The sequence below is a fragment of the Megascapheus bottae genome, chromosome 3 (assembly GCF_031878675.1).
Source record: "Megascapheus bottae isolate mThoBot1 chromosome 3, mThoBot2.hap1, whole genome shotgun sequence".
NCBI classification, from domain to species: Eukaryota; Metazoa; Chordata; class Mammalia; order Rodentia; family Geomyidae; genus Megascapheus; species Megascapheus bottae.
In genome coordinates, this window is record NC_143511.1 from 85,339,428 (window position 1) to 85,363,134 (window position 23,707).

A 23,707-nucleotide genomic window follows, 5' to 3' on the forward strand; every position below is an offset into this window, starting at 1 on the left:
ATATACTCTTTAGTGCCTCCCTCTGTGGGGGAAAAGGAAAAATGGGAAGACCTCTATTTTTCTTTTTATTTTTGCTAGTCCTGGAGCTTGAACTCAGGACTTGGGCACTGTTTTTGAGCTTTCTCAAGGCTAGCACTCTACCACTTGAGCCACAGCACTACTTCTAGCTTTTTCTTTGTATGTGGTACCAAGGAAAAACCCAGGGCTTCATGCATGGTAGGTAGGCACTCTACCATTAGGCCCTGGTCCCCTATTATTCCCTTCTAACCCAAGGGGGGAATAAACAAATTAATACAAGTTTAAAGGAAGAAAAAAGTATAAAGGGATGTGTCTGAAGACCACAGAAACTGGCATAAGTGGTTAAAACAAACAATACAACTAGCCGGGTGCTGGTGGCTCACACCTGTAATCCTAGCTACTCAGGAGGCTGAGATCTGAGGATAACGGTTCAAAGCCAGCCCAGTCACAAAAGTCCGTGAGACTTATCTCCAGTTAACCACCAGAAGACAGGAAATGGTGATATGGCTCAAGTGGTAGAGTGCTAGCCTTGAGCTGAAGAGCTAAGGGAAAGCGCCCAGATCTAGATTTCAAGCCCCACAACTGACAAAACCAAACACAAAACAAAAACACGTTGTGTCATGTATTTATTGAGAAGTCACATTCTCTACACTTCTGGCTGTGACACAGAAAGCATGAACAGCTGTATGTCGTGATTGTCTCCAACCAAGCTAGAAGACAGTCCCAAAAGGACACTGCTGACTTAGAAGTCGCAAGGCAGAAATATTAAATTCTGGTTTTTTAACTTTTCCCCCCCAATACCAGTACTTGAACTCGGTGCTTTTTGAGTATTTGCCTGGATTTTTTGCTCACAGCTAGTGCTCTATCACTTGAACCCTGCTCCAGTTCAACATTTTTTCAAGTCTAGCGAACTTTTCTCCCCAGCTGGCTTTAAACTCAGATCCTCCAGATCTCAGCCTACTAAGTAGCTAGTATGAGCCACCAGCAATGGGCAGGAGGAGTATTTAATCCATACTACCAAGATACAGCTTCACATTCCTCAACACTACGAGTACCCAATTCCGTCCTCATCGCCAATACTGGTGTCAGCCTCCTGAGTAGTTAGGATTATAGGCATGAGCCCCTGGGACTCAGCCTGGATATTAACTTCGTGTATGTGTTAGTGGTAGGGCTTAAACTCAGGGTCTGGTGCTGTCCCTGAGCTTCTTTTTGCTCAAAGCTAATGCTTGAGCACTTGATACACAGTGCTACTTCTGGATTTTTCTGAGCAGCTAATTAGAGGTAGTCTGGTGGATTTTTCTTCCCAAGCTTTGAACCAAGATCTTCAGATCTTTAGCTTTCTGAATAACTAGAGGTATAGATTTGAGCCACCGGTGCTTGGTCTGGATATTAACTTTTTTTTTGGTGAGTCATGGGGCTTGAACGGAGGGCTGGGTGCTGTCCCTGAGCTCTTCAGCTTAAGGCTACCACCCTACCCCTGGGCATGGGCGGTGTCCCCTAAGCTCTTCAGCTCAAGGCTACCACCCAACCCTAGAGCCAAACCCCACTTCCCATTTTCTAGAGGTTAATTGGAGGTAAAAGTCTCTGCTCCTTTTGCTTTGAACCTTGATCCTCAGATCTCTGCCTCCTGAGTAGCTAGGATTACAGGCATGAGCCACTGGGCTTGAATATTAACTTTTAATTAATTTTTCCATTCTAGAAAGGCTTATCCCTTTTCATGTATTTGTCTATATGCTTTTTTAGGTACTACAGTTTGATTTTGTGCTTGAGCTTGCTATACAATCATTCCTACCATGTGAGCCACACACCCAGTTGTTTGATTTATTTTGTTCACCAGTAATAAGGTTTGTACTCAGGGCCTTATGGTCTCACTTTTTTTTTGCTCATTGCAGGCTCTCTACCACTTGAACCATACCTCTAGTTCAACCTTTTTGCTGAACTGCTCAGGCTGGCTTTGAACCATAATCTCAGCATCCCGAATAGCTGGATTACAGGCATGTACAACCATGGCTGCCTCAGCCTCAGTTTTGTGCCTTACAAAGAACAGCTTCTCTTACTGGTACTTTGCATACAGTCATCAGTTATGGCTTATGAGCACTGAGCCTCTCTCTTCATAAGCTTACTGTTCTACTAATTGCTTGGCTTTTCATATATTCATTTATTCATTCTTTCTTTTTTGTGCCAGTACTGAGCTTGAACTCAGGGCCTCATGCTCTCACCTGGTTTTCTCACATTTGGCGCTCTACCACTCGAGCCACATGCCTTGTTTTCAGTGACCTGAATAGCTCTCTAGCCCCACGGTGGAGCCTGGGCTCTGAAGTCTAGCTCTCAGGCTGGTCAGGAGTGGGGAGTTGCTGGGTACCTAATGTTGGCCTTAAGTTCTTCTCTAGCTGTTCTGCCACGCGAGGAGCTGCAGCTCTGATGGCATCTTTGATGCTCTGTAAGTTCCACTGGGTCCTCGGGAGAGCATCATCCAGGCTGAAGAAGCCATCACGAGTGCGCCGCACTTGTGTGCAGACAGCTGTGGTCTTCAGCTCCAGGCCAATTTCATGCACTAGCTTTCGCAACTGCTGCTGTGTCTCATGCATACACTGCACATCTGCCAGGGACACAGAATGATGGACCTAGGTTAGATCATTCTCTGGAGACCAGCTGAGGTGGACACACACTCCCACAGGCCTGACAACCTTGGTGACATAACTGAGTGTTCCAGGTTTTGCTGCGCAAGGTGCAGCTTGAAAGCCAGCCTGTGGGGCCCAAGCTTGTATAAGACACGCAGAGCTCAGGTCTGACTCCCACTCGCTGAGTCAGAAGTTGCCCTTTAAGAAAACCCCCAGGATAGACAGGCTCGGTGGTTCATGACTGCAATCCTAGCTACTCAGGAGGCTGAATTCTGAGGATCTCAGTTCAAAGGCAGTCTGGGCACTAAGGTCTGTGAGACTCATCGCCAATTAAATACCAGAAAATCAGAATTAGCGCTGTGGCTCAAAGGGTAGGGGGGCAGCCTTGAGCTGAAGAGCTCAGGGATAGCGCCCATGCCCAGAGTTCAAGCCCCACAACCAACAAAAAAAAAATAAAAATAAAAAAAAGAAGAAGAATAAAATCTCCAGGTAGGGGCCCAGAGCTTGGCTTAGTGGTAAAGTGCTTGCTCAGATTCAATTCCTTGGTACCAAAGACACAGAAAAGCTGGAAGTGATGCTGTGGCTCAAGTGGTAGAACACTAGCATTGAGAAAGCTCAAGGACAGTGCTCAGACCCTGAGTTCAATCCCTAGGACTAGAGGAAAAATAAAAAGAGGGGGCCGGGAGTTTAGCCTAGTAGTTGAGTGCTTGCCTAGCATGCACGAAAACCCGGGTTCAATTCCTCGGTACCACATACATAGAAAAAAGCCAGAAATGGTGCTGAGGCTCAAGTGGTAGAGCTCTAGCCTTGAGAAAGTCCAAGGACAGTGCTCAGGCCCTGAGCTCAAGCCCAGGACTGGCAAAAAAAAAAAGAAAGAAAGAAAGACCAGGGCCAGGAGTCTGACCTAGTGGTAGAGTGCTTGCCTAGAAGCACTAAGACTCAGGCTCGATTCCTCGGTACCACATACATAGAAAAAAAGCCAGAAGTGGTGCTGTGGCTCAATTGGTAGAGCTCTAGCCTTGAGAAAACCCAGAGACAGTGCTCAGGCCCTGTGTTCAGGGCCCAGGACTGGCTAAAAAAAAAAAAAAAAAAAAAGAGACTGACTCGATAGGAGAAAAGAGAAGAGAACACTTGTTCTGTGAGCCCTGAGTCTGGCCAAACCCTGGTCAGGATCAGGAGGAAATCAGAATCTACAGCCTTGGCCTGCAGACTCAGGACTGATGTGTGCTGTCCTCAGCTGAGTCGGAGGGCAGTGACCTCTGACAGAACACTCCACAGTGCCTCTTACCACTCCTCCTTACCCAAGAGGAACTCTGGAGGCGCAAACTTCAGGCACCGGATGCCAGTGATCAGCATGGGAGACTTGCTCATGGGCCGGATCATGCCTCTCACAGCCATCTCATAAGCTTCCTGGGACTGCAGGTCTAAGTTAGCATACCTGGGGAACCGGAGGGGCAAAAGTGAATGGAGAGTGTGGAGCCCCCAACCTACCATGCCTATCTTCATTCACTCTGCCTTCCCCGCCATGCCCTGCTGCTCCAGCTATGTTCCGAGAATCTTTCTTTGTCTTAGCTGCTAAAGGCAGCCTCTGCCCACCCTCCTGGCTTCCTGTCACGCAGTTGATGGCTCTGCTCTTGAGTTCCTCCCTGTCCCCTGTATCTCAGATATCCAGTGGGTATCTTATGCTCAGCCAACCTAAGTGACCTCAACATTGCCCCTGCCATGTGTCCTAACACGCCTGGGGTTCAGGGTGACCCCACAGCATCTTCTCTCCCTGTGCTCCACTGTCCTATCTGTCACTTCCTTCACAGTTGCTCTGGATACAGTAACACTGTATAGAACAGACTGCTTCCCACCTCTAACTTCACCTCCCTAAGTCCCCAAGGTCACTGTTAGATCACCTGCCTCCTAGGAGAGGTGCACTTTCTATTCTCCTGGCTCCCCAGTGGCCACCCGGAAGAATGGACACTTCCACCTGCTCTGTCTGGGCTTCGAAAGACACAATCCTCAGAATCCCACCCTCGGTGAACACAATCCATTGAGCTCCTCGACAATTCCAGCAGCCCCAAAACCTCCCCCAGAACCCTCACTCACATCACCAGGGACTTCTGATGGGAGCCTTGGATCACAGACAGGATCCGGTCCAGCTTCTCTCTAGTCACGTGATCTAGAAAAGTGGCAGTCAGGAAGTGTCAGTGTACAGGTATCCCAAAATCAGTCTCCACCTTGGAAATGGCCACAGAACTCATTTGGGGGATTCCATGTGGGATAAAGTGTTAAAAGCAGAGTCCTTTGGGAAAAGTTTTGTTTTCTTCCTATGCCAGTCCTGGGGCTTGAACTTCGGGGCAGGGTATGTTCCCTCAGCTTTTCACTCAAGGCTAGTGCTCTACCATTTGAACTACATCTCCATTTCTGGCTTTTTGCTGGTTAACTGGAGATCAGAGTCTCTCAGATTCTGTCCAAGCTGAATTCAAACCAGAGTCCTTAGAGTTCAGCCTTCTGAGTCACTAGGATTATAGACACAAGCTAACAGCACCCGGCATGAGAAAAGTCTTAATGAAAACTTCGCACCTTCTTCTCAGCCAGATACTTGAGAACTTAGCACTGTGAGGTCACAGACCCCCTGAAGCCATCAAACTTCAGATTAGGAACATTTGGAAATGATGGCTAGAGACCTCGTGTCCAATATTCTAAGGCAAGTTTCTTAAGTCTTGGCCTGGGATTTTCCATGCCGGGGGCAGTAAAGGAGTATGCCATCTGCCCAAATGCATGAAGCAGGAGTGGCCCTGGTTCTGGTCCTGCTGACTGACAGTCTGCAGCAGTCAAGCTGGGACATTCACAATCTACCAGAAGGCTTAGATGCTGGGGCCAATGACAATTTCTCTTTGCAAGGCCCAGAGCACTGTGCATGGTGCAGAGACTGAAGGCTCAAGAGCTAAGATGGGCCTGGTCTCTGGACCTCCCTGGATGCTTTGGTACCATCAGAAAGGATATGTGCCTAGAATGTACCTACATCTGCCTGCTGCCTTTTCCAGGAAGCCCTTCCTGGCCCTGCTATAGGCACCCACATCTTTCTTAACTCTAATGTCCTTTTATTTTTTTACCTTTTTTAGGGGGAGGGCGGGGGGAGTGTGGCTGATGCTGAGATTTAAACTCAGTCTCAAGCTCTCACTTGGCTTTTTCACTCAAGACTGATAACATACTACTTGAGCTACATCTGTACTTCTGGCTTTTTTTTTGGTTGACTGGTTTTAAACTGCGGTCCTCAGATCTTAGCCTTCTAAGTAGTTAACATTACTTGGCAAGAACCAACAACATCTAGATTAAAAAGCACTTTTTAGGGTGGTTCAAGTGGTAAAGTGCACCTGGCTATATGGTTTTATTTGAAGGTGAAAAAACATCTTAAAACTATACACAGTGATCGGTGCAGTGGCTCACACCTGTAATCCTAGCTACTCAGCAGGCTGAGATCTAAGGATCAAGGTTCAAAGCCAGCCCGGGCACAAAAGGACCTAAGACTCTTATCTCTAATTAACCTCTAGAAAACGGAGGTGGGGCTTGGATCAAGGGCTGGTTGGTAGCCTTGAGCTAAAGAGCTCAGGGACAGCGCTGAGGCTGAGTTCAAGCCCCATGACCCCCCCCACACACAAGAGAGTGTGAATTAATCAAAATCAAGGCCCTCATCTGAATCACTATAAGTCCCCTCCGGTGCCTGGCAGATGGTGTTCAAAATCATCTGTCAGATGAAACATGCAACAGATCCCACTGAATGACTTAGAACACAAGAATAGTGAAAAATGAAGAATGAGCCATCTATCATCCATCAATTATCTATGTGTTCTTCCATCCATCCATCCATCTATCCATCTTCCATCCATCAATCTACTTATCTGTCATCTATACATCTACTTTCTATCATCCAGCTACCACCTACTCTCTACTCCCCACCCCCCACTGGTCATCCAACCGTCTGTCGTATACATTCACCCATTCTGCATCCACTCATCAGCCATCATCCACCCCTCAACCATCTATATCTGAGCCAGTGCCATTGTGGCCTGGGAAAGATGAGCACAGAGGAAGGCAGGGGCAGCAATCCCTCTCCCTTTCCCCCAGTTCTCACCGTATGTTGTCTTCTCCACCAGACGCCCATCCTCACAAAAATCATCCGTGGCTTTTCCCAGAAGGCCTCGCACTGTATAATCCTGAAAGGCCAAGGAGGGGAGGACCCAATCATTGTCCCTACTCTTAAGCTCTAGGTGAGGTTGGGACCTCTGGTTTCTTCTCAGGGACATGTTGCCTGGTCATATTATTACAATATCCCTAGCACATTACCATTTAAAAAAAAAAAAAGGTAAGCCAGAAGTTGGTAATCCTAGCTACTTAGAAGGCTGAGATTTGAGACTGTATCAGGACAATGGGAGGAGGGTAAGGCAGAGAAAACATTGTATACATGCCTAGAAATATCTCAACAAACCCCCCTTATAGAGATAATATATGCTAATAAAAAAACAAAAATAGGCTCGATTAGACAAACACATATCTGGGTGCTGTGGCTCATACCTATGACTATAGGCTAGCTTGAGGCCAAGATCTGAGGATCATGGTTCAAAGCCAGCCCGGCAGGAAAATCCATAAGACTCTCATCTCAACCACCACAAAATGGGTGCCATCATGGCTCAAAATGGTAGGGTACAAGCTGGGTGCTGATGGCTCATGCCTGTAACCTAGCTACTCAGGAGGCAGAGATCTGAGGATCATGTTCAAAGCCAGCCCAGGCAGGAAAGACTGTGAGACTCTTATCTCCAAAACCAGAAGTGGAGATGAAGAGCTCAGGGACAGCGCCCAGGCCCAGAGTTTAAGCCCCACAACTAACGATTTTTTTTTTTTTGGGTCGGGTCATGGGGCTTGAACTCTGGGCCTGGGTGCTGTCCCTGAGCTCTTCAGCTCAAGGCTACTGCCCCACTCCTTGAGACATAGCTCCACTTCCCGTTTTCTAGTGATTAATTGGAGATAAGAATCTCATGGTCTTTAGGGGCTGGGAGTTTTGCCTAGTGGTTAAAGTGCTTGCCTAGCATGCATGAAGACCCAGGTTCGATTCCTCAGTACCACAAACATAGAAAAAAGCTGGAAGTGGTGCTGAGGCTCAAGTGATAGAGCTCTAGCCTTGAGAAAGTCCAAGGACAGTGCCCAGGCCTTGAGCTCAAGCCCAGGACTCGCAAAAAAAAAAAAAAAGAAAAGAATAGAAAAGAATCTCATGGTCTTTAGTGCCCGGGCTGACTTTGAACTGCGATCATCATATCTCTGCCTCCCAAGTAGCTAGGATTATAAGCGTGAGCCATAGCGCCCAGCACAAAAATTTTTTTGAAAAAGAAAAAAGCTTGCTGATGACCTGGGTATCTTATAGATTCCCCAGTTCTCCAGCATAGAAATTCTGCTAGTTGGGCCGGGAGTGTAGCCTAGTGATAGAGTGCTTGCCTAGGATTCACAAAGACCTGGGTTCAATTCCTCAGTACCATATATACAGAAAAAGCCAGAGGTGGCATTGTGGCTCAAGTGGCAGAGTGCTAGCCTTGAGCAAAAAGTGTCCAAGGACAGTGCCCAGACCCAAAGTTCAACCCAGGACTGGCAAAAAAAGAAAAATGAAAAAAGAAAGAAGGGGCCGGGAGTTTGGCCTAGTGGTAGAGTGCTTGCCTAGCATGCATGAAGACCCGGGTTCAATTCCTCAGTACCCCACATACATAGCAAAAAGCTGGAAGTGGTGCTGAGGCTCAAATGGTAGAGCTCTAGCCTTGAGAAAGTCCAAGGATAGTGCTCAAGCCCTGAGCCCAAGCCCAGGACTGGCAAAAAAAAAGAAAAAAGAAAGAAAGAAATTCTGCTAGTGAATTCCAGAAAAGGACCCCACATCTCCACCTATGGTGGGGCTGTCCCCAGAGCCCCGTACCTTGGTGAGGTGAGCATCATACATGTCCGTGAGGAGTTTGCATCCATGTCCCACGCCGAGCACTGAAAGGCAGCAAGCCAGCCATTACACACCTGGTGTCCTTCCTATTCCCCTAGGGCAACACTACTGTACCAACTTAATACTCCTGCCTTGGATGCTGTTACAGCCAGCAAAAGGACATGCATTTCTGCAGGAAGCAGTGGGTAACTCTGGGAACATGCCAAAATGCAGATTTCTAGGCTTCCACCACATGTACTGACTCTGACTCCAGTGGAACAGGAAGCTAAGGTCCTAAAGCTTCTTAGGAGGATTCAGATACACTCAAAAATAAGTGCTGGGCACAGTGGCACATGTCAGCTACTCAGCAGCAGACTGCGGCCAGAGGATAACAAGTTTGAGGCCAGCCTGGGCTACAAACTAGACCCTGTCTCAAAACACAAAAACAAAAAAACCTGGAGTATCTGTTGATTTTTATCCTTTTGGGGCCTCAAACAGTACAGAAGTGGGAGAAAGTAGTGTTAGATGTCTGTCAGTGTTGTGCAGATGGAAGGAGGCAAAGCACGGGAAACTGCTGACACAAAGAGAGGATCTAACAAGTGCTAGCCATTGTGTGGCCACTTCCTGCCTCGCCTGACTTATTTGTCCCTCTGGCTAAAGGAAAGAATAATCCTCCATTCACTCTTGGAGAACAGAAACAAGAGAGAGGACATGAGATCATGTCTGCTTGCCTATATCCCAGAAAACAAGACAAGGAGATCAAGACTACTGAGAGTGACAGATGTGGCTATCACCTGACCTTGGGGACACAAATGGTTCATGACTCAGGGCATTGTGGGGACAGCTCTAGCAATATCAGATCCTTGCCAAAGAAAGCAATCACGTGCCTAGCTGCCTCATGATGTGATAATGGTGTCCCTCACAGGACGAGGCATTCTCTGGTCCACAAGTCACCAGGCTCCTGAGGCCTGATTATCTTCATTCAGAAGAACACACAAGCTGGGTACTGATGGCTGACACCTGTAATCCTAACTACTCAAGAGGCTGAGATCTGAGGATCAGAGTTTGAAGCCAGCTTGGGCAGGATAGGATAGTCTGTGAAACTTTTTTTTTTTTTTTTGCCAGTCCTGTGCTTAAGCTCAGGGCCAGAGGACTGTCCTTGGATTTTTCTCAAGGCTAGAACTCTACCACCTGAGCCTCAGCACCACTTCTGGCTTTTTCTAAGTATGTGGTACTAAGGAATAGAACCCAGGTCTTCGTGCATGCTAGGCAAGCACTCTACCACTAGGCTAAACTCCAGGCCCCTGTGAAACTTTTTGTTGGACATGGGGCTTGTACTCTGGGCCTGGGCACTGTCCCTGATGAGCTCTTCAGCTCAAGGCTAGTGTTCTACTACTTTGAGCACTTTGGTCTTACCAATGTTTTCCTGTTTTCCGGTAGTTAGAGATAAGAGTCTCAAGGACCTTTGTGTTGGGCTAGCTTTGAACCGTGATCCTCAGATCTCAGCCTCCTGAATAGTTACGATTATAGGCGTGAGGCACTGGCACCCAACTTGTCTCCAATCAACTACTCAGAAAAAATCAGAAGTGGTTCTGTAGTTCAAGTAGTAGAATGCTAACCTTGAGCAAAAAGAAGTTCTGGGACAGAGCCCCTAGGATGGCAAAGTGGGGGGAGGGGAGGTCACAGAATATCAACTTAGTAAAGCTGTGGTAAAAGCCAAGTCAAGGCATGAGGATTGAGGCTAATCTTGGCAAAAGTTCTCAAGAAGTTACTTTAACAACAAAATTCAAAAGAAAGAAAGAGTAGAAGAATAGAATATCATGGGTGGGTGGGGGAGGGAGGGTAATGGGTACCAAGACATGTGAAAGGGTATCAATGTATGTGAATTAATGCACCTTCTATCTGGCAAATATTATGTAACCCTTTTATTAATTACAATAAAAAATATTTTAAAAAAAGAATAGAATATCAGGTGCTAGTGACTCATGTCACAGATACTGAGAAGGCTCAGATTTGAGGATTGCAGATGAAAGCCATCCTGAGCAGTCAGGAAAATTCAGATTTTTTTTCGTTTTGGTTAAATGTGCAGCTTCAACTCTGGGCCTAGACACTGTCCCTGAGTTCTTCAGCATTACTTCTGGATTTTTGATGGTTATTTGGAGTTAAAAATCTCCTGAACTTAGTCAGGCCCTGGTGGCTCACGCCTGTAATCCTAGCTACTCAGGAGGCTGAGATCTGAGGGTCAAAGTCCAAAGCCAGCCCGGGCACTAAAGGACCTGAAACTCTTATCTCTAGCTCAGGGACAGTGCCCAGGTCCCCCACCCCCCACACAAAAAAAGCCAGAAGTGAAGATGTACCTCAATTGGTAAAGTAGTTGCCTAGAGCAGTAAAAGCTGAGGGAAGAATATGAGGCCCTGTGTCAAAGCCCCAGGACCCACAAAGAAAAAAGAAATGGGCAGGGAGAGTTGGAAGGATGGGTCAAGTGGTTTCCATTCCAAGCATTGCCAGAAAAGAAACAATTGTTGTGGCAAATGAATGTGCACAATGAGCTCCAAACCACACATGCAGGACTCATGACCTGTGAACTCCTTTCTCCTAATCATATCTCCCTCTGACCAGAAACTGAGGGCAGGGATGAGGGGAGAAGGGCAGTAGCGAGAGATATTGTCAGGTGAGAAGTGGGTTGGACTTTTGGCAGCTCTATGATCCTTCCCCTTCTTTCCACATCCTTATCAATGTATTCCCTGGCTGTCTACATCACCTACCAAACACTCCAGAAGACTGGGTATCCAGCCGGTGTCCCACGCCAACCTTCAGTTGGAGGAATTCTGGTCCACGTACTGAAAAGGAATATCAAGGTCCAGTTCTTTAAACGAGCCTCAAATAGCTTTGGACTGTTTGGTAACCACATTCTTAGATGGGAATTCATTGTAGCCACAACTGAGCTCAGGCTAGACTTTCTGGCTTCACCATCTTGGAACCTAGGGCCCAGAGGAAGGGCAATCCAAGAGTATTGTCACTCTGCCTATCACCATTGTCCTTAGGTGGGAGAACTAGTCCTAATACTAGAGATCATAGAGATCAAGATTGTAATGGTTCTTGTCTAACTCTTACTGATGGAGTCCTGGCCATTCTCCTAATAAGAAAATGGAAACTTGAAGTTCCCTAAGGCAGGACCTGTCTGTTAACAGTTCTACCCGCTGAGCTCAGATATATTAGCTGCTCAGAAAATAAGGTAAATTTGGGTATTGGTGTATGCTTATAATCCCAGCACTTAGGAGATTAAAGGCAGGATTGGAAGCTCAAGGCCAGACTGAATGAGAGTAAAAACAGGTCTAAAAAACAAACAAAAGCCAGGTACCAGAAGCTCACAAGGTAATCATGATTTGAGGCCAGGTCAGGCAAAAAGTTCTTGAGACCCCATATTAACTTGTAGCTGGTGGGGTGGTATGTGCTTGTCATTCCAGGCTGGAAGCTGAGGATCTGGTTCTAGGCCAGTTCTTTTTTTTTTTTTTTTTTCTGCCAGTCTCCTGGGGCTTGAACTCAGGGCCTGAGCACTGTCCTTGGGCAGCTCTAGTCTCAAAACTAGAGCTCTACCACTTAAGCTACCGCACCATTTTGGCTTTTTTTGTTTTTGTGGTACTAAGGAATAGAACCTGGGTCTTCGTGCATGCTAAGCAAGCACTCTTATCACAAGGCTAAACTCCTGACCCTTAGGCCAGTTCTTTTTTTTTTTTTTTTTAGTCAGTCCTGGGGCTTGAACTCAGGGTCTGGGCACTGTCCTTAGACTTTCTGAAAACTAGCCCTCTACCACCTGAGCCACAGCACCACTTTTGGCTTTTTTCTGTATATGTGGTACAGAGAAATAGAATGCAGGGCTTCCTGCATGCTAGGCAAGCACTCTACCAGTAGGCCATGCTCCCAGCCCCTTGGCAGTTCTTAATATGCCATCTCTACAGAAAAAGCTGAGGATGGTGGTACATACCTGTCATCCCAGATGAGGTGGGAAACATAAATAGGACTGTAGTCTTGACTAGCATGGAGAAAAAGCAAAACCCATCTCAGACACAAAACAAAACAAAAACAGGCCTTTGCATACATCTACATCCTACCTATTTAAGATTATACTGACTGGGGCCGGGAGTTTGGCCTAGTGGTTAAAGTGCTTGCCTAGCATGCATGAAGACTCGGGTTCGATTCCTCGGTACCACATACATAGAAAAAAGCCAGAAGTGGTGCTGAGGCTCAAGTGGTAGAGCTCTAGACTTGAGAAAGTCCAAGGACAGTGCTCAGGCCCTGAGCCCAAGCCCAGGACTGGCAAAAAAAAAAAAAAAAAAGATTATACTGACTAAGATCCAGAGGCTCATAGCTGGCAAGGCAGTTCATGAAACTCCATCTCCAAACTAACCAGCAATTACGATCTAAAGATTGCAATTTCTATCTGACACCCTATAATAGAAACAGTTAACAACTATAGTCAACATACCAAATCTTTAAATCTATGTTTCATTTTGTTTTGAGAGACCAATCTCACTAAGATGGTCAGAGTGGCCCAGTATTCTTGGGCTCAAGTGATACTTTTGCCTTGGCCTATCTAGTAGCTGGGGCTACAGGTGCACATCCTGCTTTGCATTAGAATCATAAATGTTGCAGTTAAACACAGGCTCATTTCCTTTCATACTGCCTTTAGGTGTTTTGCACAATAGCAAAGCTAGTCAGATGCAACTCATCTGGCCAGCAAAGCCTAAAATATATAGATTCTACCCTTTCTTGGGAAAGTTTGCCAGCCTTCCATCTAATATTTTATTTCCACCATGGTCCTCCAAAAAGTCTGAGACAAAAAAAAAAAAAAATGAAGCACTAAGCTGGTAAGGTGGCTCACACCTGTAATCCTAGCTACTCAGGAGGCTGCAATCTGAGGATTACAGTTCAAAGCCAGTGCAGGCACTAAAGTCTGTGAAACTCTTATCTCCAGTGACCCACCAGAAAACTAGAAGTGGTGCTGTGGCTCAGGGGATAGGTTGGTAGCCTAGAGCTGAAGAGCTCAGGGACAGGGCCTAGGCCCAGAGTTCAAGCCCCAGGACCGACCCCTCCTCCCGACCCCCTCCTCAAAAAAATCTAAAGCACTGGACCTTGACTCTTGCCAGGGATTTCCTGCTCGAATCGGCCTTACCCAGCCTGTGGTTGGTGAGGGAGGGCACACTGGTGGCTGTGAGAGTCAGCTGCTTCTCCTCACTGTCTTCCACAGGGCCCAGCAAAAAGCGAACGCGCTGTTCGGGAGCAGGAAGTTTCCCAGCATTGAGACCTAAACACACAGAGGCATGAAAATATCGTCAGGTCTGCTGAAACACCTGGGGGAAGTGTGATGGCATAGAAGATGGAAGCACACGGGGTGTGGAGCCAAAACAGTAGTACTTAAAAGGTTCAAATCCTAACGCCACTGTTCAAGACAGCGGACCTCTGAGGAAAAGCCCTGTGCCCAGGCGAAGGGGCCGCGTGATTTCATCTTGTAGGAAGGATCAGAAGCGGAGATGCGCTTCCAGGAGGACCAGAATCTCTCACCCTTAAGAAGCTGCAGTTCTATAGTATTTCTCAGGAGCAGCCATTTCAGCCCCGGAGGCTTGTAGACCGCGAAAAGCCCATGGAGTCGCGCCAGGCTGGCGGACCCCATACCCGAAGCCGCAGTCCCGGCGAGCCGGAAAAGGGGCTCACCCCGGAAGGGCGCTACGGTCCGGCTGTCAATGTGGTCCTCCAAGAAGGCGCCGCCGAGTTCCGCCGCCGGAAGCGGTTCACATCTTATTGTCCTCGGGGAGAAACGAGACGGGGAGGAGAAAATAGGGCCCCGGGCTGAACCGCAGGACTGGAGAGGTTGTGCCCCCTTTGGAAACCCACTCAGCATTGAGAGAAATGGGGAGCGTTCATGCGTGGCAGACAGGCCGCATGGGCCTTCTTGTCATACTCGGCCATACGACTATTTCCCGTCCTTCCTCTGACATTACCCCGCTGAGCAAACGAGGTTGGCGTCTTTTGACCCCTCTGGGTCTCCGTCCGCGGAGGACTTCGCGACGTCCGCCAAGCGGACGTCCGCTGCCATGGCGACGCTGCTGCGCCGGGTGCTGCGCCCCCATGGCCGGCCCCGAGGGAGTCCGGCCTCAGCTTACGGTAGCGGCCTGGTCCCGGGCTGGGGCAGAATGAGCCTGCGGGCACCTCCGCTGACCTCTGCCTTGTTTCTGCCCTTTAGATGCGCCCCTCCGGGCCGCCAGCCATGGCGCGGGCCCGCTGTACCCGGACCACATCCCCACCTCCCCGTTGCAGAAGGCGCTGCTGGCTGCGGGCTCGGCGGGAATGGCGCTCTACAACCCTTATCGCCACGGTGAGAGCAATGCTTCCGCGCTACTGGCAGAGCGGCAAGGGGTCGGGGCGCCCTGGCCCTCGGCAGCCTCGGTTTCCCTTTGGCTACTGGAGAGTAGACTGGGGCACCCCGGGCTGAAAACACCCCAGGCCAGTCACCGGGCGCGGCGGCTCATGCCTGTCATCCTAGCTACTCAGGAGGCTGAGATCTGAGGACCGTGGTTCAAAGCCAGCGCGGGCAGGAAAGCCCGTGAGACTCTCATCTCCAATTAACCACCAGAAAACCAGAAGTGGCGTTGTGGCTCTAGGGGTAGGGCGGTAGCCTTGAGCTGAAGAGCTCGGAGACAAGGCCCGGCACAGAGTTGAAGGCTCACAAGCGACAAAAGAAAGTGCAAGTTGATGGGCGGCGGTAGCTCAGGCCTGTAATCCTAGCTTCTCAGGAGTCTGAGATCTGAGGACACAGAAGTTTAACTAGCTAGGAAAGTTAGTAAGACTCTTTATCTCCACTTAACTACAAAAAAAAAAAAAGCTAAGGGACAGCACCCATACCCTAAGTTCAAGGCCCAGTACTGGCACACACCAAAAAGTAAAGAAAGAAAAGAGAGGACAAAGAAAATAAGCAATTTGAGTCGGGTGCCATTGGCTCATGCTTGTAATCCTAGCTAGTCAGGAGTCTGAGATCTGAGCATCACAGTTTGAAGCCAGCTACTTATCTCCAGTTAACCAGAAGTGGCACAAGTCTCAAATGGTAGAGTGCTCCAAGAAGCTCAGGGACAACATCCAGGCCCTAAGTTCAAGCCCCACAGTTGACAAAAAAAAAAAAAAAGCCAATTTGTGTAGGGCCATCAAATAGTAACTGTACCTGCTGTACCTGAATACAAAACAACACTGTAACACTGTGATACCAAAGGCTAGACTAATCAATAGAGCCCTGATACTCTGTTATAACAATGTGACATATGAAAGTGATAAAGGAACTCCTTATAGCATTGTGCCACCCTACACCACAGTACCAGGAATAATAGTTATATATTGGTGAGGCACCAGTAGCTCATACCTGTGATTCTAGCTACTCAAGAGGCAGAAATGCAGAGGATTCAATGCTAGGCATGGTGGCAGACATCTGACATCCTAGCTATGTGGGAGGATGAAATGGGGAAAATCCTGGTTTCTGGCCAGCCCAGGATAGGGGAGAAGGATTGTGAAACCCTATCACAACAGAAAAGGTTGGACATGATGGAGTCCACCTGTTATCCTATTTATAGGCAGGAGATAATTCTGATCATGGTCCAGGCTGACTCAGACAAAGAGCATGACCTAACTCAAAAATAAACAGTGTAGGCAGGGAGTTTGGCCTAGTGGTAGAGTGCTTGCCTAGCATGCACGATGACCCGGGTTCAATTCCTTGGTACCACATACTTAGAAAAAGCCGGAAGTGGTGCTGAGGCTCAAGTGGTAGAGCTCTAGCCTTGAGAAAAATCCAAGGACAGTGCTCAGGCCCTGAGCTTAAGCCCAGGACAGGCAAAAGTAAATAAATAAATAAAAATAAACAGTGTAGCCAGGCACAGTGGCTCACACCTGTAATCTTAGCTACTCAGGAAGCAGAGATCAGAGGATGTCAGTTCAAAGCCATCCTGGGCACTAAAGACCATGAGACTCTTATCTCCAGTTAACCACCAGAAAACCGGAGGTGGGGTTGTAGCTCAAGAAGTAGGGTGGCAGCTTTGAGCTGAAGAGTTCAGGGACAATACCCAGGCCCAGGGGTAGGATGGTAGCCTTGAGCTGAAATGCTCAGGGACAGCCTAGGCCTAGAGTTCAAACCCCTTGATCCACAAAATATAAATAAATTAAAAAAAAACAAAACAAAATAAATAGTATAGGACACTGGTAACCCATGCCTGTAAATATAGCTACTTCAGCTGAGATCTGAGGAGAGTAATTCAGAGCCAGCAGAAGCAGGAAACTCTGTGAGAGTCTTACCTACTATAAAGCTCTTAACCACTATAAAGCTGGAAGTAGAGATGTGGCCCAAGCAGTAGAATGCCTGCTTAGCAAGTATAAAGCTAAGCAGTATTGTAAAAATAAGTGAATAGCTATAAATATATCAAGTCATTACTGTGTTTCAAGTGATTAGCATGCATCTGTACAAGTAAGAGGTAAATATTATCCCTGTCTTACTGTGTAGAGAACTAAGATCAGGTCAGAGAGCTTACATCACATTCCCAATCTTTGCCCATTTCTGTGGTTTCAGACATGGTTGCAGTTCTAGGGGAAACTACAGGATGCCGAACCCTGAAGGCCCTCAGGGATCAGATGAGGAGGGATCCAGAGGGTGCTCAGATCCTACGGTAGGTCCCAGCTCTTCCCAGAGGCGTGGGGTATTCTCTAGAGATCATGAACTATATAGTGTCACATTGTGTTGGTCCTCATCCTCTAAGGAGCTTTTCTTGATACCCTGACCATGGATGGTTGCACAAGCTGGGCAGTCCAGAAGCACATATCTGTATGTGCAACATAAAGCAGTGTGGTAGCTCAAGCCAATGCTGACCACAGGCTCTGTGCCTTCATTAAGCTCCCATAATGAGCGAGCTGTACTCGATCCTGCCATATCTTTTTAAAATTTTTTAATTTTATTTTTTGCCAGTCCTGAGGCTTGAACTCAGGGCCTGAGCACTGTCCTTGGGCTTTCTCAAGGCCAGCACTCACCAACTAAGCCATAGCACCACTTCTGGCTTTTTCTGTGTACCTGGTAATGAAGAATCGAACCTGGGTCTTCGTGCATGCTAGGCAATTACTCTACCACTAGGCCACACTTGGACCCTGCAGTATCTTTTATGAGGACCCCGCATCCATCTTTGGTTTGTGGGAGTCTCCTCAGGTAATGCTGCTCATAAATACCATTAGGTTTTAGCCACCTTGCTGGCCTGTGTCCCCACCTTACTCCCAAGTTTGCCACAGCTGGAACTTTGCTGGCACCCTCCTATACCCACATCCTCCCTTCTGCCTTTCAGGGACCGTCCCCGGATCTCACTGTCTACTCTTGATCTGGGCAGACTCCGGAGCCTGCCTGAAGGCTCTCTCGGCTCTGAATATCTCCGGTTCTTGGATGTGAATGTGAGTTTCCAGCTTCTATGCCCTGGCAGTCACCAAGAATGGCAGACACATAGCATGGGAATAATGCCCTGGAGAGGGAGAAGCCCTGAACTGCTTCCACGATCAAGAGAGCCTTCTGTCTGGTGCCCAGATTTCATTACTCTCTAGGGCATGGGCAGGTGGGCTGGGAAAATCCTTCCAATTCAGTCACTGGTGTTGATTAACCTTATTCTGCATGCCAGCTGCCGGGCTTATCCATTATCTCACTGGGTTCTCTGTCAAGGATGTTTTATTTGGGGGCTGGAAGTTTGGAATAGTGGTAGAGTGCTTGCTTAGCTTGGTACCATGTGTAGAGTAAAAGCTTGAAGTGATGCTGTGGCTCAAGTGGTAGAGCACTAGCCTTTAACACAGACTCAGGAATAGAACCCAAGCCCTGAGTTCGAGCCCCACTACTGGCAAATCAACCAACCAACAAACAAAAAGAATGTGTTATTTGCCAGGTGCTGGTGCCTCACACCTGTAACCCTAGCTACTCAGGAGGCTAAGATCAGAGGATCAAGGCTCAAAGCCAACTTTACCACTTGAGCCACAGCTCCACTTCCATCTTTTTTCGGTGCTTAGTTGGTGATAAGAGTCTCACAGACTTTCCTGTCAGGCTAATTTTGAACCCCAATCCTCAGATCTCAACCTCCTGGGTAGCTAAGATTACAGGAATGAGCCACTGGTACCTGGCTTGACCCACCTTTTGTACCCACTCCATTTCATGCACAATCCCATGAATGCCCCTCTGCCAAGTTTCTTGGCAGTCTAGACTGGCTGGAGAAACAGAACCAAGGGTTGTTACAGAAACCTGTTTCTCACCCCAGCCTACTGTAGGTCTGGCCAGTGGTTGTAGGATTTTTAGAGGAAGCGTCCCTGTTCTTGATATGCTGGGTTCAGGTAGAATCCTCCCAAGTGGTGACAGCCTTAGGCCTGAGGAGAGGAACCGGTCCCTCACCCGCTCCTGACACTGGCCTGTTTTACACCATCACCCTGAGATTTCACCAGGATGCAAGCAGTTTCATCAAACCTGCCAGTGCAGCCTAGCCAAATGCCACTTGGGGAGGGACAGCCTCTGAACTCCCCTGGAGTTCAGGTGGTCAGGGCCAGCCTCCTCACTTTGACCTTGCTCCATGACTGCCCTCATATGGTAATAGCTTGGAGAGGTGACACCTCAAGGGCCAGGAAATGTGAATGCCAAGGGATGCCTTTATCCTAACCCACATGTAAAACTAGGCTGAGGGTGAGGCCACTGACCTGAGGCTGCCATCACTGAGAGGTGTGGTCATCCTGTGACTGGCATGGACTCTGGAGCTCAGAAGAGCTGAAATAAAACCTTGCCTTGTCCCAGTTTTACAACCCTTGACAAACCCTCCTCAAGTAAGAGACCTAAACTTTAACTTCAGGGCACTGATATGGCCAGCTGATTAGGGATGCCAAGGTACTTGTTTTCTTTCCAACTCTGCCAATTTATTAACTGTATGGTCTTGGGCAACCTACTTTATCTATCTGTGCCTTTTTTCTTCTTTATTGATATCTAAGGATGATAATAGTGTCTACTTCCTGGAGTATTTAAGTATGAAATAAAACAATTTTTGTAAAGGTCATCATATAGGATTGGCACACAGGCACTCAGTAAAAGTAGCTTCACATTGGCCTGGTGGTAAAGCGCTTCCCTCCATGCATGAAGACCCAGGTTCAATTCCTCAGTACCACATACATGGAAAAAAATCAGAAGTGACATGAGAAAGGGTATCAATGTTTGTGAAGTAATGCACCTTCTATCTGGTGAATATAATGTAACCCTTCTATTAATTACAATAAAAAATATATGGAAGAAACAAAGAAAAGAAAAAAGCCAGAAGTGGTGCTGAGGCTCAAGTGGTAGAGCTCTAGCCTTGAGAAAGTCCAAGGACAGTGCTCAGGCCCTGAGTTCAAGCCCGGGACTGGCAAAAAAAAAAAAAAAAATAGCTTTACACAACAGATAGAACTGCAGAGAAAATTAGGTCCTGGAGCTCAAAGAGGTCACAAATTCAGGCCAAAGATGACACTGAGCCAGCAGCTTCTAGACAGGCTAAGTAAGGCCTGGCCTAGGGGATAGGCAGACCAGGATGCTCCTACAGTGTATGGGTGTTGCTGAGGACTTGGGTGTGGCAAGTGAGGGACTGAGTGACATCCTTACCTGCGGCCAGAGAAGTGCCCTAGGCTAGGCCTTTACTCTATCTTTGTAGAGGTGAGAGTTCTTCTAGCCCTAGACCTGTTGTAACAGGCCAGCCCTGCGCTCAACCAGCAACATGCACATAGAACTCAGAACACACAGGTAGTTTAAAGCCTACAACTAATAAAAATGCAAACAGCTGGGCGCAGGCCCGGTGGCTTACATATGTAATCCTAGCTTCTCAGGAGGCTAAGATCTGAAGATCATGATTCAAAGCCAGCCGGGGCACTATAGACCAAGAAACTCTTATCTCCAATTAATCACTAGAAATCGGGAAATGGGGCTGTGGCTCCAGAGGTAGGATGGTAGCCTTGGGCTGAAGAGCTCTCTGACTGTGCCCAGGCCCAGAGTTCAAACCCCACACCTACCAAAAAAAAAAAAAAATGCAAAGAGCCCAGTACCAGTAGTTGAGGCTGTAATCTTAGCTCCTTAGCAGGCTGAGATCTAAGAATTGCAACTGGGAGCCAGGACAGACAAATCCAAGACTCTTAACTCAAATTAACCAGCAAAAAGCTGGAAGTGGAGCTGTGACACAAGTGGTAGACTACCAGTATTGAGTGAAAAAGCTGAGGGCCAGTGCCTAGGCCTTGAGTGCCAGCCCCAGGATTGGCACACATATACACAATTGCCATTTAATACAACTCCCCATCACCCTTCCTCACTAAGGGGTACAAATACTGTGTACAAGTTAGGTAGACCCAAGGATGTGCATGGTCCCTCATTCCCCGCCCTCTCCCGTGGTCCAGTGTAGATAGAAGCAATCAAGAGAATTTTGTGTTCATTTTTTTTTTAATCATTTTTTGGGGAGAGGAGTATCATGAGGCTTGAACTTTGGGCCTGAGCTCTGTCCCTGAGCTCTTCAGCGTAAAGCTACCACCCTACCCCTGAGCCACAGCCTCACTTCCCCTTTTCTAAAGATTAAATGGAGATAAGAGTCTCTTGGCTTTGTAGAGCCCAGCCTGGCTTTTAACTGCCATCCTCAGATCTCAGCCTCCTGAGTAGCTAGTATTACAGGTGTGAGCCACTGCACCTGGCACTTTTTTATCTTTTAAGTAGTTGTACAGAGGGGTTTCGATTCAACGTGTTTATATATCTTGTGTGTAGATGTATGCTGATACTGGGGCTTAATCTCTGGATTTAGGATGTCTCTGAGCTTCTTTTGCTCAAGGCTGGTGCTCTTCCACTTGAACCACCTCTATTTCTGGCCTTTGGAGATAAAGTCTCCTGAACTTTGCTGTCTGGGCTGGTTTCAAATCTCGATCCTCAGATCTTAGCCTCTGGTACCCAGCTAATACGAGGCATCTTGATCAGTGTTTTGAGGATGGGTAGGAGTTTGGTGGGAGCAGTTGGGCCTTTCAGACCCTGGGAACTGCCAGAAAGGGAACTAGGAAAGGGTTGTACTCTTCAGAGGGTCTCCCCGGACACCCGAGCGCCCACCCGCTTTGTGGATGACGAGGAGCTCGCATATGTGATCCAGCGGTACCGGGAGGTGCACGACATGCTCCACACGCTGCTGGGCATGCCCACCAACATCCTAGGTGAGTGCAGGAGGCCGGACAGAAGGAGGGCAGGGCGCCATGGTGGGCTGGTCCCTTGCATGTCTGTGGGACAGACACATTGGTCTTCACCAACCCACCATCAAGCTGTGTCAGAGTCTGCCTTATTTTCTGGTTTATGCAAACATGCCAGGTATCACCTTTGCCACATAGCCCCCCTCCTCCATGCCTTCTGCCCCATGTGGTTCCTACACCCATGTCACAGCCTCCAGACACTAGCACTCCTGCACTCTGCTTCAGGACTTCTGGCAACCACCCTACTCCAAACCCCTCAGCAGCTCCCTCCAGGACTGGACCCCTCCCCTGGCCTATGTGTGTACATATAGGAGTGTGTGCACATGTGTGTGAGTACTAAGTCCTGACTCAGGGCCTCACACTCTTGCTTGGCTTTTTTCACTCAAGTCTACCACTTAAGCTATAGATCCATTTCTTCCTGGTTAACTGGATATGAATGTCTCATAGGTTTTATGCTCGGGTCTGCTTTGAAGTTCTGTCCTCAGATCTCAGCTTCCTAAGTAGCCCAGTCTTCACCTGGCTTTTGAGTCCTCTGTACGTGAACCCATTTCCTGTCCACTCCTTACTGTCTTCTGCTTGCTCCTGGACCCTCTTCACCTCCAGAGCCAGTGTAGGCCTAGCCACAGCAAGCAGGGGTTGGATCTGCCCTCCACTTGCATCTGTTCACCTCCCATCGCATCCTTCACCCCCAGGGGAGATCGTGGTGAAGTGGTTTGAGGCTGTGCAGACAGGCCTACCCATGTGCATCTTGGGTGCCCTCTTCGGACCCATCCGCCTCAGTGCTCAGTAAGTGTTTAGATGTGGGGAAAGGACATGAGGAAATGGGAAGGACACTCGGGTCTTGAGCTGCTCTGTGGCTATCTAGGAGGCAAAAGAGGTGGAAGAATGAAGCAGGAACTGGCCTGGGGCAGTGAGATAAACCCCAGACCCCAGGGTACATCATGTCAGGGTCAGAACAACAAGAGCTGGTGGAAGACAAGATGGTGTTGGTGTTGAATTGATCTTGTGCATTTGTTTATGCCAGTGCTGGGATTTGAACTCAAGACCTTGTGATTACTAACTAAGCACTTTACCACTTGAGCCACACTTCCAGCCCATTAGCTTTCTATTTAAATCCAAGCTTTGTGGTATTCAAGATATGGGATTGGAGCATAAGATTTCACCCTACTGGGCCTCCCATGTGCTTCACTTTGAGCTGGGGTTAACTAAGTGCTGAGCATAAAGTGGGCTTAGTCCTTGGGACTGTACATCTTCTCTTCCTTCTCCACAGGAGCCTTCAAGTACTGGTCTCAGAGCTGATCCCATGGGCAGTTCAGAATGGACGTAGGTCCCCCTGCGTCCTCAACTTGTACTACGAGCGGCGCTGGGAGCAGCCCCTGCAGGCCCTGAGGGAGGAGCTAGGCATCACAGCACCACCCCTGCAGGTGCAGAGACAGACTTAGTCTGAGCTGTGGTGCCACTAGAGCCTGGTCTGCCTCAGCATGCCCTGCCTCCCTTGTGGGATAAGGTCCTTCACCACTGCCTTTGTTCCTTCTCTGAATGCTGACCTTTGGACATCGTTGAATATAATTGAAATAGCCACTGCTTTGTGGTCTGGAGGGAACGGACAAGAAAGTGGGGCTCCCAGGGGAGCTGCCCACGCACAGCCACAGGTGCACAAGGATGAGCTGCCAAGGCTTGCACTTGAAATTCACATCTGAAAACTTTATCTGAGACTCCTCCCTGGCAGCCAGGTTTTTCTTGGGGCCAGGTGGCCTGACCTCACAGGAGCAGGGACTGCACCCAGGTCCAAAGGCTGGAGAAGAGGCGGCCAGAGAGGAGCTGTGTCTGCTGTCTGAATAAAGGCTCCCATCAA

The 23,707-nt window shown here is 48.1% G+C and overlaps 2 protein-coding genes across 3 annotated transcripts; one reads left to right on the forward strand and one right to left on the reverse strand.

The window, feature by feature from the left end:
• Nucleotides 1–627: 627 nt before the first annotated feature.
• Trub2 (TruB pseudouridine synthase family member 2) lies at nt 628–14,308 on the reverse strand. Its single transcript, XM_090330752.1, has 8 exons — nt 14,143–14,308; nt 13,754–13,885; nt 11,346–11,420; nt 8,584–8,645; nt 6,763–6,844; nt 4,734–4,806; nt 3,941–4,077; nt 628–2,617 (listed from the first exon to the last, which is right to left on the reverse strand). Exons 1-8 carry the CDS (start codon nt 14,249–14,251, stop codon nt 2,340–2,342), a joined length of 948 nt encoding a protein of 315 aa, XP_090186878.1. The 5' UTR covers nt 14,252–14,308; the 3' UTR covers nt 628–2,339.
• Nucleotides 14,309–14,646: 338 nt separating this feature from the next.
• Nucleotides 14,647–23,707, forward strand: Coq4 (coenzyme Q4). Of its 2 annotated transcripts, XM_090330753.1 has the most exons (7): nt 14,648–14,742; nt 14,822–14,953; nt 17,183–17,279; nt 17,943–18,045; nt 21,690–21,819; nt 22,545–22,638; nt 23,123–23,707. In XM_090330753.1, the coding sequence occupies exons 1-7, from the start codon at nt 14,673–14,675 to the stop codon at nt 23,292–23,294; spliced, it is 798 nt and encodes a 265-aa protein (XP_090186879.1). In that variant the 5' UTR covers nt 14,648–14,672; the 3' UTR covers nt 23,295–23,707. The 2 variants fall into 2 exon arrangements, with proteins under 2 accessions (XP_090186880.1, XP_090186879.1); XM_090330754.1 differs by lacking the exon at nt 22,545–22,638 and having other exon boundaries at nt 14,647–14,742; nt 23,123–23,251.